Source organism: Vitis riparia, chromosome 12, assembly GCF_004353265.1.
Source record: "Vitis riparia cultivar Riparia Gloire de Montpellier isolate 1030 chromosome 12, EGFV_Vit.rip_1.0, whole genome shotgun sequence".
Lineage (NCBI taxonomy): Eukaryota > Viridiplantae > Streptophyta > Magnoliopsida > Vitales > Vitaceae > Vitis > Vitis riparia.
Genome location: NC_048442.1, coordinates 23,399,491 through 23,413,567, shown reverse-complemented (window position 1 = coordinate 23,413,567; position 14,077 = coordinate 23,399,491). Strand labels below are relative to the sequence as shown.

The window sequence follows — 14,077 nt, the reverse complement described above, 5'->3', positions numbered from 1 at the left end:
CAATCATATAGTTATTATACTATTATTATCATGTTGTTGAAGTGATGGAAGGATGCCTTCTGTGAAGGGACACTCTCATGGATGAAGAATCCTATGATCAATTCTTTGATACAACCTCTTTTGAACATATCTTCAATTCAGTACATTATACATTTTTATTAGTCTTGTTTAGATTGCACTTTTTCCACAGGCCTTGAAAGGGAAAAATTAAGACGACCACCCAATTATTTTCTGCTGTTACAGGCATGGTAGCAATATGACCAGCTAAAAATAATGAGGTGATATCCATTTCATCATTCATACGAAAGATTACTCTCAAGTCAAACCAGAATCCTTCCAAACTAACTAAAAACATATCGCAATAAAGTGTACATGTGCCAAGTATATGATGTTTATTTAATTCCTCAAGGAATTACTAACAAATAATATCGACCAAGAGACACCTAAAAACAAAAGATTCATGTGTCATCCCCACAAACCTTCACCAAAATTCTCATTTCATTTCTTGCTATTTCATTTCCTTCAAACTCTGTTTTTCTGTCCTTATACCTGCAAGTACAAAATAAACATGTGAAGGCCAACCCCAGCAATTTAACAACTCCAAAGACACAAGACTGATGTGAAAAAGGTTAAAATGCAGCAAAAGCTTGGCAATAATGATGATTTTATGCTTTTTCTTTTATTTTCTTTTCTTTTCTTTTCTTTTCTTTTCATTATGAAGTGATACCCAATTATTAAGCCTTTTTTTTTTCTTTTTTCTTTGTATTGGTACACCCATGAGATAAACATATTCATTTCACATCAGCTACAGATAGCATACAAATCACTACCTAAAAGCACACAAATACTGGAACCAAATGTCCTAGAAATCAAAGATTGTTAAATTTCACCCTTTTTGTATGTACTTACAAATATTAGAATACTGAAACCAAATGCCCAATAAATAAAAGATTGTTAAGCTTTCATTTATGAACATTAACATAAGAAGAATATAGCTAAGGCATGAACGACTATAGAAAATGGTCTCCAAGAACTGCTTAAAAAAATGTGAGGATCAGCATTAACCATTAAATGTGCAATATTTTACCTCTCCTAGTGCCCCAATCGCCATTATGAAAATCAGTTGAGTGATTTTAGAATGATCTTCTCCCAGTGCTCTGACCATTATTACTCCTATCATCTCCAAAGTCACCAAAACGGCTTGAAAACGAATCATTGAAGCCACCACTTGTACGGCTTAAACGAGTAGAATCAGATCCACTAGAACGACCTGAACCAGGATTTCTGAAACCACTCGAACGATCTGATCCACCAAAATTCCCAAAACCACTTGATCGGTCTGAACCAATAGTGTCCCCAAATTCACCTGATCGACCAAAACTAGAGCCACCAAAATTGCCTGAACGGCTAGAGCTAGATCCACCACCCGATCGACTTGAGCCAAATCCGCCAAAGGAACCAGAACGTCCAGAGCCAGATTCACCATATCCACCACTACGACCAAATGATGATCCAGATCGGCCAAATCCGCCACCAACACGACCACCTCCCCTACTTCCAAAAGAGCCAAACCGGCCACCATCACCACCACCACCCATGTCCCTAAACATGTCTCTGCTACCACCCTCAGTAGCAATCCTAGGGAGCTGATAACAAACAAGAGGAAATAATCAAGCAATTAATCTACTGTAGAACTAAATATATCATGAGGCAATAAGTCCAATACAGTAATTAAATTGAGCAGAAATAAGCATACACATTGTTCACACATATGCAATGCAATTGATACTCATAATTAGTAAAATCAACAGTATATATATCACATTTTTAAATGTAAAGCAAGGTCATCTGAGAGTGTATTTGATGGCTCATTGTTCATCTTTCAGAAAACTCTAACCATGATATAATAAGAAAATTTCCACTAACTTAGATCCACCCAAATCTTCTTTTAACATGTTTGCCATTCCCCTATCAGATACATATAATTCTTCAACTATGGTTTGTCTGCATCTGTACAGAAGAGATCTCATGAATTTATGATATCTCTGCAAGAATTGAATACTCATTTTCGATGGTTAATAACTGTGCAGCGATCTATACCCTATCCAAAATATTCCACCCCAGCTGACCTGCATAGAACTCTTAGCGTGATATTCCAGTTTATCAAATTTAACCTTCAGCTTTCAAGACCACAGATACTTTTTTGATGGGTACAAAACAGGCATGAAACTATGAGAACAAACAATCGTAAGAGCATTAAAATGTTAGTGAAAATCAGCACCAACCTCTGAGAATTTGCATCCTATATCTCGCTCAATAAACCGGACAGTCCTGGCTTGCTGTTCTGCATAAATGAGAATTGCAGTTCCTTTCTTTCCTGCACGTCCTGTTCGTCCAGACCGATGAACAAAGATCTCTGAGGAATTGGGAAGCTCATAATGTATTATCTGAGCAAGAAAAGAACGGCATGTGAAGAAAAAGCAACGGCATGTGAACATGCATAGCTTTGGAAAGTGTTGAAAAGAAGTGAAAGAATGGAAACAAAAAGGTTCAACAAAATAAAAGCATTAAGCTAACTAAAGCACACACATGGACACCACACATTGCAGTAGAATTAGTTTGTGTTACAAGCAAATATCTCCAAGGAAGAAGTTCCCTCGTACTTCCATGCACATCAATAAAAGTAGACATAGCAAACACGTTTAATACAAAAAACCACACAACAATACAGCCAAGGACCAATTATTTCCTAATTTTCCACAATGACAACAAATCCATAACATTTTTTTAGGCAAAAAAAAGTTCAATCAGAAGGAAACTAGCAAAAGCAAGGATGCACCCATTTCCATAATTTACCACAATGAGAACAAATCAATAACGTTTTCATTTTAGGTAGGCAAATAAAACTTCATTAAAAGGTGCCAAGAAAAAATGGGGCAGCACCACAACTAGACATGACGACTGCAAGTTGGGCATGTCAGCCATGTTGCACAACTCAAGAAGCCAAAGCCCAGCCCTACTGGCCTCTGACCTGAGTTGACAGCATAAACTCAATCTAAGCTTAAAAATCAAGCTGAAGTGGAGCTCAGTTTAACTTTATTGAGGTTTTTTTTTTTGATAAGTGAGTTTAACTTTATTGAGGTTGGGTTGGGATGATTTTCCTTTCCCACATTTAGTGTCAGAAGAGATCTATTTTCATCGCCCCTTGCTTTGATGGCTTTTGGCAATAGGTGACCATCATGCAGTGTGAAAAAACACAGGATATCAGATATACTTGAAAGATGAAGACCAACACAAAGGGAATTGAGACAAATGTAAAAGAGAACCTCTAGATGCATAGGATTGGCCAAAAATATTAAAACTAAGGATTGTACAGACACAGCATCATTTTGTTTTTTTTGATAAGTAATCCTAGGCATTTAGAGGTTCGCTTTTACATTTGTCTCAATTCCCTCTGTGTTGGTCTCCATCTTTTAAGTATATATGATATCCTGTGTTTTTTCACACACTGCATGATAAATCAAATGCTATAATCAAGACATGATTCATTAGGCAATATGCTGTTCAAGAGAAACAATGTGTACATGAAAAATATCATGTCCATATGATACTACTAACTCCATCTTTCATATGTAAAAATAAAAAATAATAATAAAAAAAAAATTAAAAAGGAAAAAAAAAATTGAATGTTAAGCTATGAACCAAAACCGTGATCAATGAAAAGAGATATTACTCTTCAATTTGATGTCAGAAGAGGAAACAAGGATCACTTTTAAAACATTGTTAATACTCACAGATATTTAGGGAAAGATTATAATACAATTCCACTTTGGATCATGTAAAAAAAGAAGGAATACCAATATAAACTCAAACGGAGGAGGTGGAAAAAACTATATTGGGAAATGAAAAAATGAAGTACAGACAGGCGACCTGTTCAAGCAATAACTTTGATCAACTAAGGATAAGAAATGTCATTGCTAAGGAGAAGAAAATATTATTGCAAAAATGGTTAAAACAAAAATGATGTACAGAAGACAAGAACTTACCAGGTCAACATTAGGTATATCAAGCCCACGAGCAGCAACATCTGTGGCAACTAATACATTGAAGTGCCCATCTCGGAATCCTGAAAGGGTTCTTTCCCTCTGACTCTGTGAGATATCCCCATGCAGAGCCTCACATCTGAAGTTTCTTGCCATAGCATATGCCAATCGATCAGCATCGCGTTTTGTTTGAGTGAAAACAATACATTTTCCACCTTTTGCATGTTCCTAACAAACACATGTATGGTGCTAAGGGAAAAAACTTGATGGAGGTAAAAGCAAGAATGAGCTAAAATAAAAAAGGGAAGCTATTCAGCATTTGCAAAAACTTTAACATACAGCAAACCTAAAGCTCTGGAAACAGTAAAAATTAGGAGAAAGAAACAAAATGAAGTCCTGGGTTCATACTGTTATCAGTGGTCCAACAATTGAAGCTTTCTCATACATTTCCGATGCAATAGAATATAGGGAAATTCCTTCTGCCAACTTCTGATCAGAATCCCCTACCTACAGTGAACATCCAATATTAATAAGTTTGCAGTCATAAGAATCAAATAGTTAAGAACATGCCTTTTCATAATATAGCTTGGAAAAGGATAATAGTTACTAAAACCAGCGAATAAGAAATGGAAAAACAAACTCTCCAAACTCACAAGATCAATAGTTAATGGATTTTTTAGGTACTTCTGGGTAAGCTTCCTAATCCAACTTGGCATTGTTGCAGAGAACATCATGCTCTGACGATTTTGTGGCAACTTCTCTAAAATCATTTCAACATCTTCCTCAAAGCCCACTGCAAGCATCTGATCAGCTTCATCAAGAACAACAAACTGAACTTCTGACAAATTTAAAGCACCTCTCTTAATCAGATCGATAATGCGACCAGGTGTGCCAACAACTACATCAACACCATAGTCCAGGGAATTCATTTGGCGTGAGATGGGGGTACCCCCATAAACACAAAGTGTATCCAAATTGGGGGCAGATTCACAGAATTCCTTCTCCACTTGCCGTGCAAGTTCTCTTGTTGGAGCCAAAACCAAGGCCAACGGATTCCTCCCACGTCTGTTTGTACAAAACATAAAAAATATTATGCCAATAATAAAGACCAAAAATTGCATTGATGTCCTGTTCCATTTTATAACAGAACACATAATCAATCTTCAAAAAGAAAAGGTAAAAATTGAACCAATGAATCAAGTGTTACTGGAGTAAACAAACAAACCCATGCTTAGCATTGTATTGAATAACTTTATCCATGATGGGAATCCCAAAAGCAAGGGTTTTCCCAGTCCCTGTTCTAGCACGACCGATCATGTCACGCCCTTGCATTGCAGGTTCCAGCACAGCTCTCTGTACAATGTACAAATTTTTTTTTTACGAAAAATGGAATCTCCAAAACCAAATATTGAGTTACTGACATATCAAGAAATAAATGTGAAAAATTAACATGAATTATTAAAAAAGAATTCCCTAAAACAGTGATCTGGAGTTTCTAAAGAATAAAGCATTCAGGGAAAAGGATGCATCCTGAGTAGACTGACTAGGCTAAATCATACAATTCCAGAAGTAGATACTTTAAAAAAACAAAATAAAATTCCTGAGGTTGATACTTAGTGAAAAAAGAATGCGGACCGAACAAAGAAAATTCCAGGGCCTAATCGCCTAATGTCGCAATTATTTCAATGATCATATAGCATGACCTATCATGTGGCAAACACTCAACATTAACCATAAGCAGCTTCTTCAAGACACCAGCTAAATCCTGCTTATCCTTTGTTGGCATTCTCAACAAGGAGGCATGCCAAAATACTTTCAAGACCCTTATCAAATATATGTAACCAATCAATTTTCCAATTACAATCATGAAATGGTTCCAATATTCGGCTTCTCATTATTTGGGTTGACATTCAGGATTAGCCAAAATATGCTCACCCTGAACTGGCATTCTCAATAATTTGGGACCCAACAAAGAAAAAATCAACAGAGCCTAGTACAAGAGATGATTTCTTGTTTCATCTTTTGAACCTGAAAATGGTATTAAATATATAATAGAACTCTTAAACTTGTTATTTATTTACAATCATCAGAAGCACATTAGCATTTTTTAAATCAACTGTTGACAATAACAATAGCAGTTTCTATCTACTATCATAATATATTAAGTTTTACACTATCAAGGGCCAAGAGAACAAAACCTGCATCAATGAGCCTACTGGGCCAACCCAGAGCAAAAATAAGCATCAGAATTGTATATTCTTTTCTTTACATCATGTTTCTCAGCAACCAAACAGAACAAAAGATTACTCTGCTGTAATTATGAAAAAGCACTTTCATGTATTGAAAATGATATATCACATTTAGGTAGTAATGTATTTTCCTTTCCCTGATTCTTCCCAAGAACCACACAGATGGAAATCAAATTGATTTAATATAAAACCTATCTTCCCACTTCATTCCCTTGACTACCATTACAAGTATTCAAGCATAATCATGCAAATCAAGATTAATTCTCTATTTTATTCTTTCTGAATTGTTTTAAAATTTTGAAATGGAAAGTTTTAAAAACAGTCATTATATTTCATTTTCCTTTGTATAGTCCCTGACTTAAAAAAGTTCATATTTCTTCTTATTTTTTCCTCTCAGTGGTACTTCATCAGATCTAAACAAGGCACCGTAAGTGAATGGTTTAAGGAAATGAACACTGCTCTCTATTTGTGGAGACAGAAAGGGCGGAAATAAAAGAGAAGCCCCTTCACAACTTATAATCAGTATTGGATGATCACTTTTGAGAAGCCATGTAGAGATTCGGCCACAAAAGTTTTAAACCTCAACATTAACCAAAATTTACACTGAAAAAAGTAGAATGCCCTTACAATAATACTATCTATCAAGACCACTTGAAGGCCCTCCCGCATCCTCATTCCTCCTCCATTATTTGTCATATTGCAACCTCATTCTCACCCATTTAGTCATATTACGTTGACATAAAAACTGAGAAATAAACTAAGATCTACCTCTTCATACATGTGTTTATGATATGGATAGCATATGTGTGTCCCATTTGGCTTCGTATTTTTGCTAAATTTGAAAAAAAATAAATTAAAAATCATGTTATTGTCGAAGTTAAAGAGAAAATATTGTTAGCACCTTATGATTCAACTATTCTTATACCTAGTTGATATTCGAGATCAATATATGTACTAGTCTAGTAATACGTCACATATGTGAGTTTTATCATTTTAGTTGAGCAATTCAGATGTTAATTTTGAAGAATTTTATAATTTGTTATACTATTTTTCAGGAGAATGTCGAATGAGTGAGCTTTCATAATGGATACACCATAAAATGTTTTTTCTGGTCAGTTTTGGGTTTTCAAATTCGTGCGGTGAAATGTCTTCGTGGACTGCCAAAAGTGGTTTTTTTATTTAAAAAAAAAAGGAAAAGAAAAAGAACCCCAGTTCCAAAAGCAAAAACAAAAACATAAGACTAAAACAGATATTCCTTTATTTTGTTCCAAATTCTCAGCAACCAAACATCTGGAAGTAACCCTGAAATTCTGGGGGGAAAAAAAACCATACCTGAATAGGGAAGAGCTTAGTGATACCCTTGTTGGCCAAAGCAGAAACGATTTCTTGAGCAATGCCAAGTTTCGATATCTCAAGACCCTCGTCACCTCCTTTGGAGGACTTCTCCTCATCGGAAAAATCAGCAACGGCGTACTCAGCCCGAGACGCCACAGAAGCCCTGAAATCCAAGGGCCCAGATTGGGAGCGAAAGTTCCTCACCCCAAAACCGCTGAACCCGAGTAGACCAGACAGCGGTGGAATTGGGGCGGCAGAAGTAACAACGTTTCTAGCCACAACTGCATCGGAAGCTGAGGTGGAAATTGGAGGGTGGATGTGGAAGTGGAGGAGAGAATGTACATGAGGCACCGAGGCCAGGGCTCGAATCGGTGCCTTAACAGACGCCAAGGAAGATGACTTCCTCGAGATTATGTTCATCATTTCTCCAACCTCGAGAAAACCCTAACTGAGAAAAATTAGGGTTTTTAAGAGAACGTCAGTAAAACCCTAGAGGGAGGAGGGTTTATGGGCCACTCGCGTATTTAAAAGGGATGATGGTTCAACACGTGCTTATGCTTATGCTTATGCTTCTCATAAGAGTCTGCTGCGGCTTTTTTAAGTATTACACTAACCTGAGAAAAAAAAAATTAAAAACATGATATCTAAGAAAATAATTATTAGAATAAGAAATTTTGTACCACGTAAGCAAATACTGATGCTGGTAGGATGAAAGTAAAAATATAAACGATTTTGGAAGTTTGTGAATTAAAAATGAGATATTATTTGAAATATGTTTGATTTTTTGAATAAATGATATTTTCAAAATATAATTTTAAAATTAAAAAGACGAATTTCTCTTACAATTTTAAAATGAAATCAATGGGAAACATCACTCTTAAGTGGTAGTTTCAAGTAAAATATAAAATATTAAAACATCTCTCCAAGGTAGGTTTTAGAGGAAAAGTAATAGTATGATTAAAAGGTAAATCTAAAACTTTTTTTAGGACATTTTGAATGAAAAAATAATTCCAAAAGAAATCTTTTGAATTTTTAACTAAATATTTTTATAAATGAAAATATGGAATTAATTTATTTAAACTCAAATTTGAATTTTATTTTAATATTACTCAAAGCCACCCCATTCCCACCATCTCACCAAATTAAATTAAGTTTTATATTAATTAAGTTTTGTTTTTTTTTTTAACATTTTGATTTTAATTAATTTTGTAAAATAATTCTCATCTTTTTTCCATTTTTTGAAAATCTACTTAATTAAAAAAGCAAATTTTATTTTTTAAACAATCAATTCATTTATTCATTATGTTTTTTATTTTTTTATTTTAACATCATGTGTAATCAATGCATTAAAATACATTAGTTTTTAATATAAAAATATACTCACCTATAATAATTAATAATCTAATAAATAAATAAATACTACTAATACTTAATCTAGTAAAAATGTTGCTAATTAATTAATTAACCATACAAGACTTAATTAATTAATTAGTCCACTCTAGACATACTACTCACTTATCCTTGTGTAACCTTACGTAATTACTAAAACGTCCTTATGCACAAAAATGTACTAAAACCTCATTCAACCCTCAAAAACCGTGCCATCAAGGAATATGAGCTTAGAGCGGGGACCATAAGGACTCATAGGAGTACTAGCTCCCTCATAATCAAATTTTGAATTAATTCAATATCTCATTAAAGAGAATTAACTATACTTTAGTACCCTATATACTATAATGAGACACCAAGTGCTCGAGTCTATGACCTACTATCCACTACATGCAAACTCTCCATGAACTAATGTTCGTAATCTAGTAAGATAGTGTTATCACCTATTAAGATTATCTCTCAAATCCTTGAGTTACAGATTTCACTTATTATATGATCAACTAAAATACTTTAACTATAAGGAGCATATGTCAAATTCCACTAAAGGAATAACTATGACCACAAATTTCATGATCATATATCCTTTGGATCACCTAAGAGGACACACTGTCTCAATCTCATGAGCTATCATGATGCCTCTATTGAGAATACCTATTGCCTCTAGCCTCCATCAATAGTGACCATGGAGGAAAATATCGGGATATATCGGCGATATATCGCCGATATATCTTGTATCGGGAGGCGGCGACACGACATTTTGAGGAGAAAAATCGAGGAGAGATATTTCCGTAAATATCGCTAAAATATCGGCGATATATCGGCGATATATCGGTTCTGGGAGATATATCGGAGATATTTTGAAAAAATCGCCTCTGGTGACAAAATATCGGTGATATATCGGCGATATATCGGAGATATATCGGTGATATATCGGAGATATATCGCTTATTTTTTTGTGATATTTCCCCTCCTTCATGCAACTTGATCTGACGGCCCAGATCACGCCCGTGTTGATCCGACGGCCTAGATGTGATTCCAATGGTAATATGGCGATCCAACGGCCAGATTGCTCCCAATTTTTTATCCAACGGCCAAAATTGATTTTCAACGGTAAATTAATGTTCCAACGGCTATTTTGGCCCAAATTTATTCTATAAATAGCCCAAATTTCATCCATTTCATCCATTTTTGCTTTCATTCTTCATTTGCTCTCTCATTACTCCAATTTTTATTAAGGTTGCTCAATTATTTAATCATTTTAAGGTATATTTGTTTTAAATTGTAATTAATTTTGTTTGCAATTGTAATTAATTCATGTATTTTCAATTAATTAGTATGTTTGCAATATGGATGATTTAATGCTATTTTTACATTCAATTGTAATTAATTTTTATATTTTTATTGAATTAACTTAGGTTAATTTGATTATTTAATTATAAATTGATATGTTTATTTTAGATGATTATTTGTGATTTATTTTCACATCTAGAATTAAATTAAACTAGTTAACTTAGCTAAATTATTTAATTAATTTAATTAACATGCTAAATTATTTAATTAATTTAATTAACATGAACTAGTATATTTTGAATATGAAATATGTTTATTTAATGAATTTAATGTGTACAAATTATTGATATTTAATGAAATGAAATATTTTATGTGGCTTTACAATGAGAACAATTACAAAATTAACATTTCTTATAGATCGATATGATATAACTACATCTAATATCGCAAATTATATTATATATATATATATCAAATTTTTCAATAAAACAACTTTAAAATGTCCATTATACTTCTAATTATATTATTATGAGGTTTTCCTTGCATTTCTATGAGTTTTTAATAATTTTAAGCCTACCGATATTTTTTTCCAGAATATCTGCCGATATATCTCCGATATATCCGATATATCCGTAAAATCGAAGTACCGATATATCCGTGATTACCGATATTTTCCTCCATGATAGTGACCCAATCTATAGAGATATATGACCACTTTAAGATCTCACACATAGGTCAAAGCTTCCTATTGATTTTGACACAAACTCAATATTTTCTCAAGGTAGTTTGGTGATTTATAACAATTGATAGTCTTGCGTCAGATTCATCGTAGGTCTTGTCCAGTGTGCATCACATACATTAGCGCACTTACCATAGGAAACCCATCCCGATGGCCAAGACAAGTCATCCCTCCAATTAGAAGGTAGTACACTATAATCTCTATTAGATTGCCCAAATCCATGAACCAACTATGGACAAATTATCTACTTACAAGAGACCCATGACTTGTATCTTTTGTACAAATCTTAATGTACCCAAGTCATGTACAATGTAAGAGACATGGAGTGAATGCTCAAATCCATGTCAATACACCAAAAAGATAGCAAGGGGATAGTTAAGTCTAACTTTGTTACATCATGTCTTGCTTTAGGGGTTCAATCCCAACATAGGGTGTGTCATGGGTCCATAGATGTGGCTATAATGCTTGGCCTAGGAGTTCCCATCCAAGTAGGCATGGGAAGCCCGAACTCCTAAGGCTAGGTTGATCTTGAATCCAACGTCCTCCAAGATCTAAGAGATGAGGAGGGCAAAAGGAAGGTCATCTTCTCAATAGGAAGGATTGCGATAAGGAGTAATCGGATCTAAGATCACCTTGCCGATATTGAATTATTGGCCATAGAAAATAATGTGGATAAATCAAATAGACGATTGACGAATTTAGATTTGATGGGTTGAGGGGTAGAAGAAGTAGGTGAAAAGGGTAGCAAGAAGCCATGTTGGCTTGAAGAAATGAGTGATGGAGATGTAAGAAAGCAGAGGATGAGGAACGTCATAAACAGTGGTCGAGATGGCATCAAGCTCCTCTCTAGTGATAGATTGTACCTCCGAGGAGAAAGAAGGAATGTGAGACTCAAGTCACGACATTCCAAGCACATGTCAAATAGATTGAAAGGAAATAAGAAAAGAATGGTCATACATAGTCACTCAAAAAGTGACTCTGACTATTATAGAGTGCATGTTTATGTAGAACATCTGCACTAGATAGAGATAGTAGGTCCCTTGAAGCGAAAAGAGAGTCTCTCACCCTTGCTCTTAGATGATGGCGAGGATAGGAGTGTCCTAGAAAGCTTTGAGATCGACCGAAACCTCAATCTCAATATGTTGAGTATTAGATAAGGCATAGAAACGGTCTTGTGCCTCTCGACAGTGGAAACGCTCCACTGTAAGAGCTCTTAGGTAGAAAGGATCCTAGAGTGTGATGCCTTTGATAGGCTCAGGTCATGAGGGGTTACCTTACACTAGTGTCTACGACTCACCATACTATAGCAATGGAATGTAAAAGGACACTAAAAACAAAAAGAAAACTGAGAAAACTATGAAAGAAAACTAATTCACTAGAAATACTAAAAATGAGGTATAAAACAATACTATGCGAATGAAAACTTAAAAAATGAAGCGAACTGGTCTCAAATGACAAAGAAATGGAAACTGAAACAACTAGGAAAGGAAAATGGTGCAAATGGTGTGTTGGATGGCTTTAAATAGACTATAAGAGTGCTCGATATAGATTAGCCCTCAAGAGTCGTGAGCGTTGGAAGCGACATTAGATAATACTTACAGTGCTCGAGTGGTCTAACCACTTGAAACAGTGTTGGATATAACTTAAAGCGCTTGAAGTGTTGGAATGAGCACTTGAAGTGTTGGAATGAGTGTTTGGAGCACTGGAATGAGCGCTTAAGCATTAGAGATAGAAACTAGGCACTGAGAAAGGAAAAAATGACAAACAAAACACTTTGAAACTAAAAGGACACCTTGAGATATAATCATAATCCTCATAAACTCTCAACATTAGATCAAAATCCAAAAATATGGTTTTTATAGTACTTAGATCTAATTTTTATTGCTTCTACCATTGATAGATCTAGTAGCTTTAGGATCTAGAGAGTATGCATCCCTATGATCTTGGTGTTATCTAAAATTTGGTATTAGAGCTCTAAGATAGGATTAAGCATGCTAAATCCCATATATAATGTGCTAACATTGTTTTATAGGGTTTATGTTTTCATCCCACGGCTTAAGGGGATAAATACATCTTTTTATTTGTTCTTTAATAGATGAATGTTTTTTATTGTTATTTTCTCTCTAGATTGGGCGTAAACTCCACAAGGAGTATAAGATTATTTTTTTGAATGTAATCTTAAATTTTTATTGCTTTCATAGATGGGTTGTAAATTCCTTTTAAGTTTTTTTATTTATTTATATAAAATTCCTTTTTCAATCATCTATATGTTGAGGCCTTGCGTCCCGATGATCCACGTAGCTGCCAAATGGACGCACGCTTTCAACCAAGATGGAGTTCTGGTTCAGTTGTCACTGCAAAAGATGTCTGGACAGGGTGTCCGGACACACCCTCCGATGGTTTTGTCAGCCATGGCTAGAAAGATTAAGCAGTTGGCCTTTTTCTAGGTATCGCAAGCTTACCTTCCTCCTTGTGTGAAGGTCCTTATATATAGTGCTAGAAGCTCTGCCCCCCTCTTTAATGGTGGGGAGACTTTTTGGCTCGTCATGATGCCTCTAGGTGGTGACAGGGCCATCATCACCCTACGGACGGCTGTCAGAGATCGTGGGAGGTGACTTGTCATCATTCCTGTCATTTCGCTCTGCAGGCGGCGGAACGTGGGTTGTGTCAGGCTGTCGGAATGACGTAGCAAGGTACGCTTACTTTAGTAAATGATCCGGACAACATATCCGGATAGGATATGCTATCGTCCGGATGTGACGTTTGCGAGTGCCATGTGATTCTTCCTAAGGGAGTCCGGATAAGGGAGCGAGCCACGTGTCCTTTAAGGGGAGTTCGGATGGAGTTGCTCCGGACAGCGAGGCGCGCCACGTGTCATCAGGAGGAGGGGTCCCTACAATGCCCCCCTTTTAACCTGTCGATTTTGCCCGGGCAGAATGGGCGGGTTAAAAATGATTGTTTTTTGAAATTGAGGTTACTTTTTCCGCTCATTGGGCCACGTGGTGCGCGAAAGCGAAGAGGAAGAAGAGCAT

The 14,077-nt window shown here is 35.4% G+C and overlaps 1 protein-coding gene across 1 annotated transcript; it reads right to left on the bottom strand.

Moving 5' to 3' along the window:
- Positions 1 to 257: 257 nt before the first annotated feature.
- LOC117926764 (DEAD-box ATP-dependent RNA helicase 53, mitochondrial-like) lies at positions 258 to 8,144 on the bottom strand. The gene is made up of 8 exons (XM_034846050.1): positions 7,625 to 8,144; positions 5,269 to 5,396; positions 4,697 to 5,108; positions 4,452 to 4,550; positions 4,047 to 4,271; positions 2,286 to 2,447; positions 1,088 to 1,646; positions 258 to 549 (listed from the first exon to the last, which is right to left on the bottom strand). Exons 1-7 carry the CDS (start codon positions 8,048 to 8,050, stop codon positions 1,134 to 1,136), a joined length of 1,965 nt encoding a protein of 654 aa, XP_034701941.1. The 5' UTR covers positions 8,051 to 8,144; the 3' UTR covers positions 258 to 549; positions 1,088 to 1,133.
- Positions 8,145 to 14,077: the final 5,933 nt, after the last annotated feature.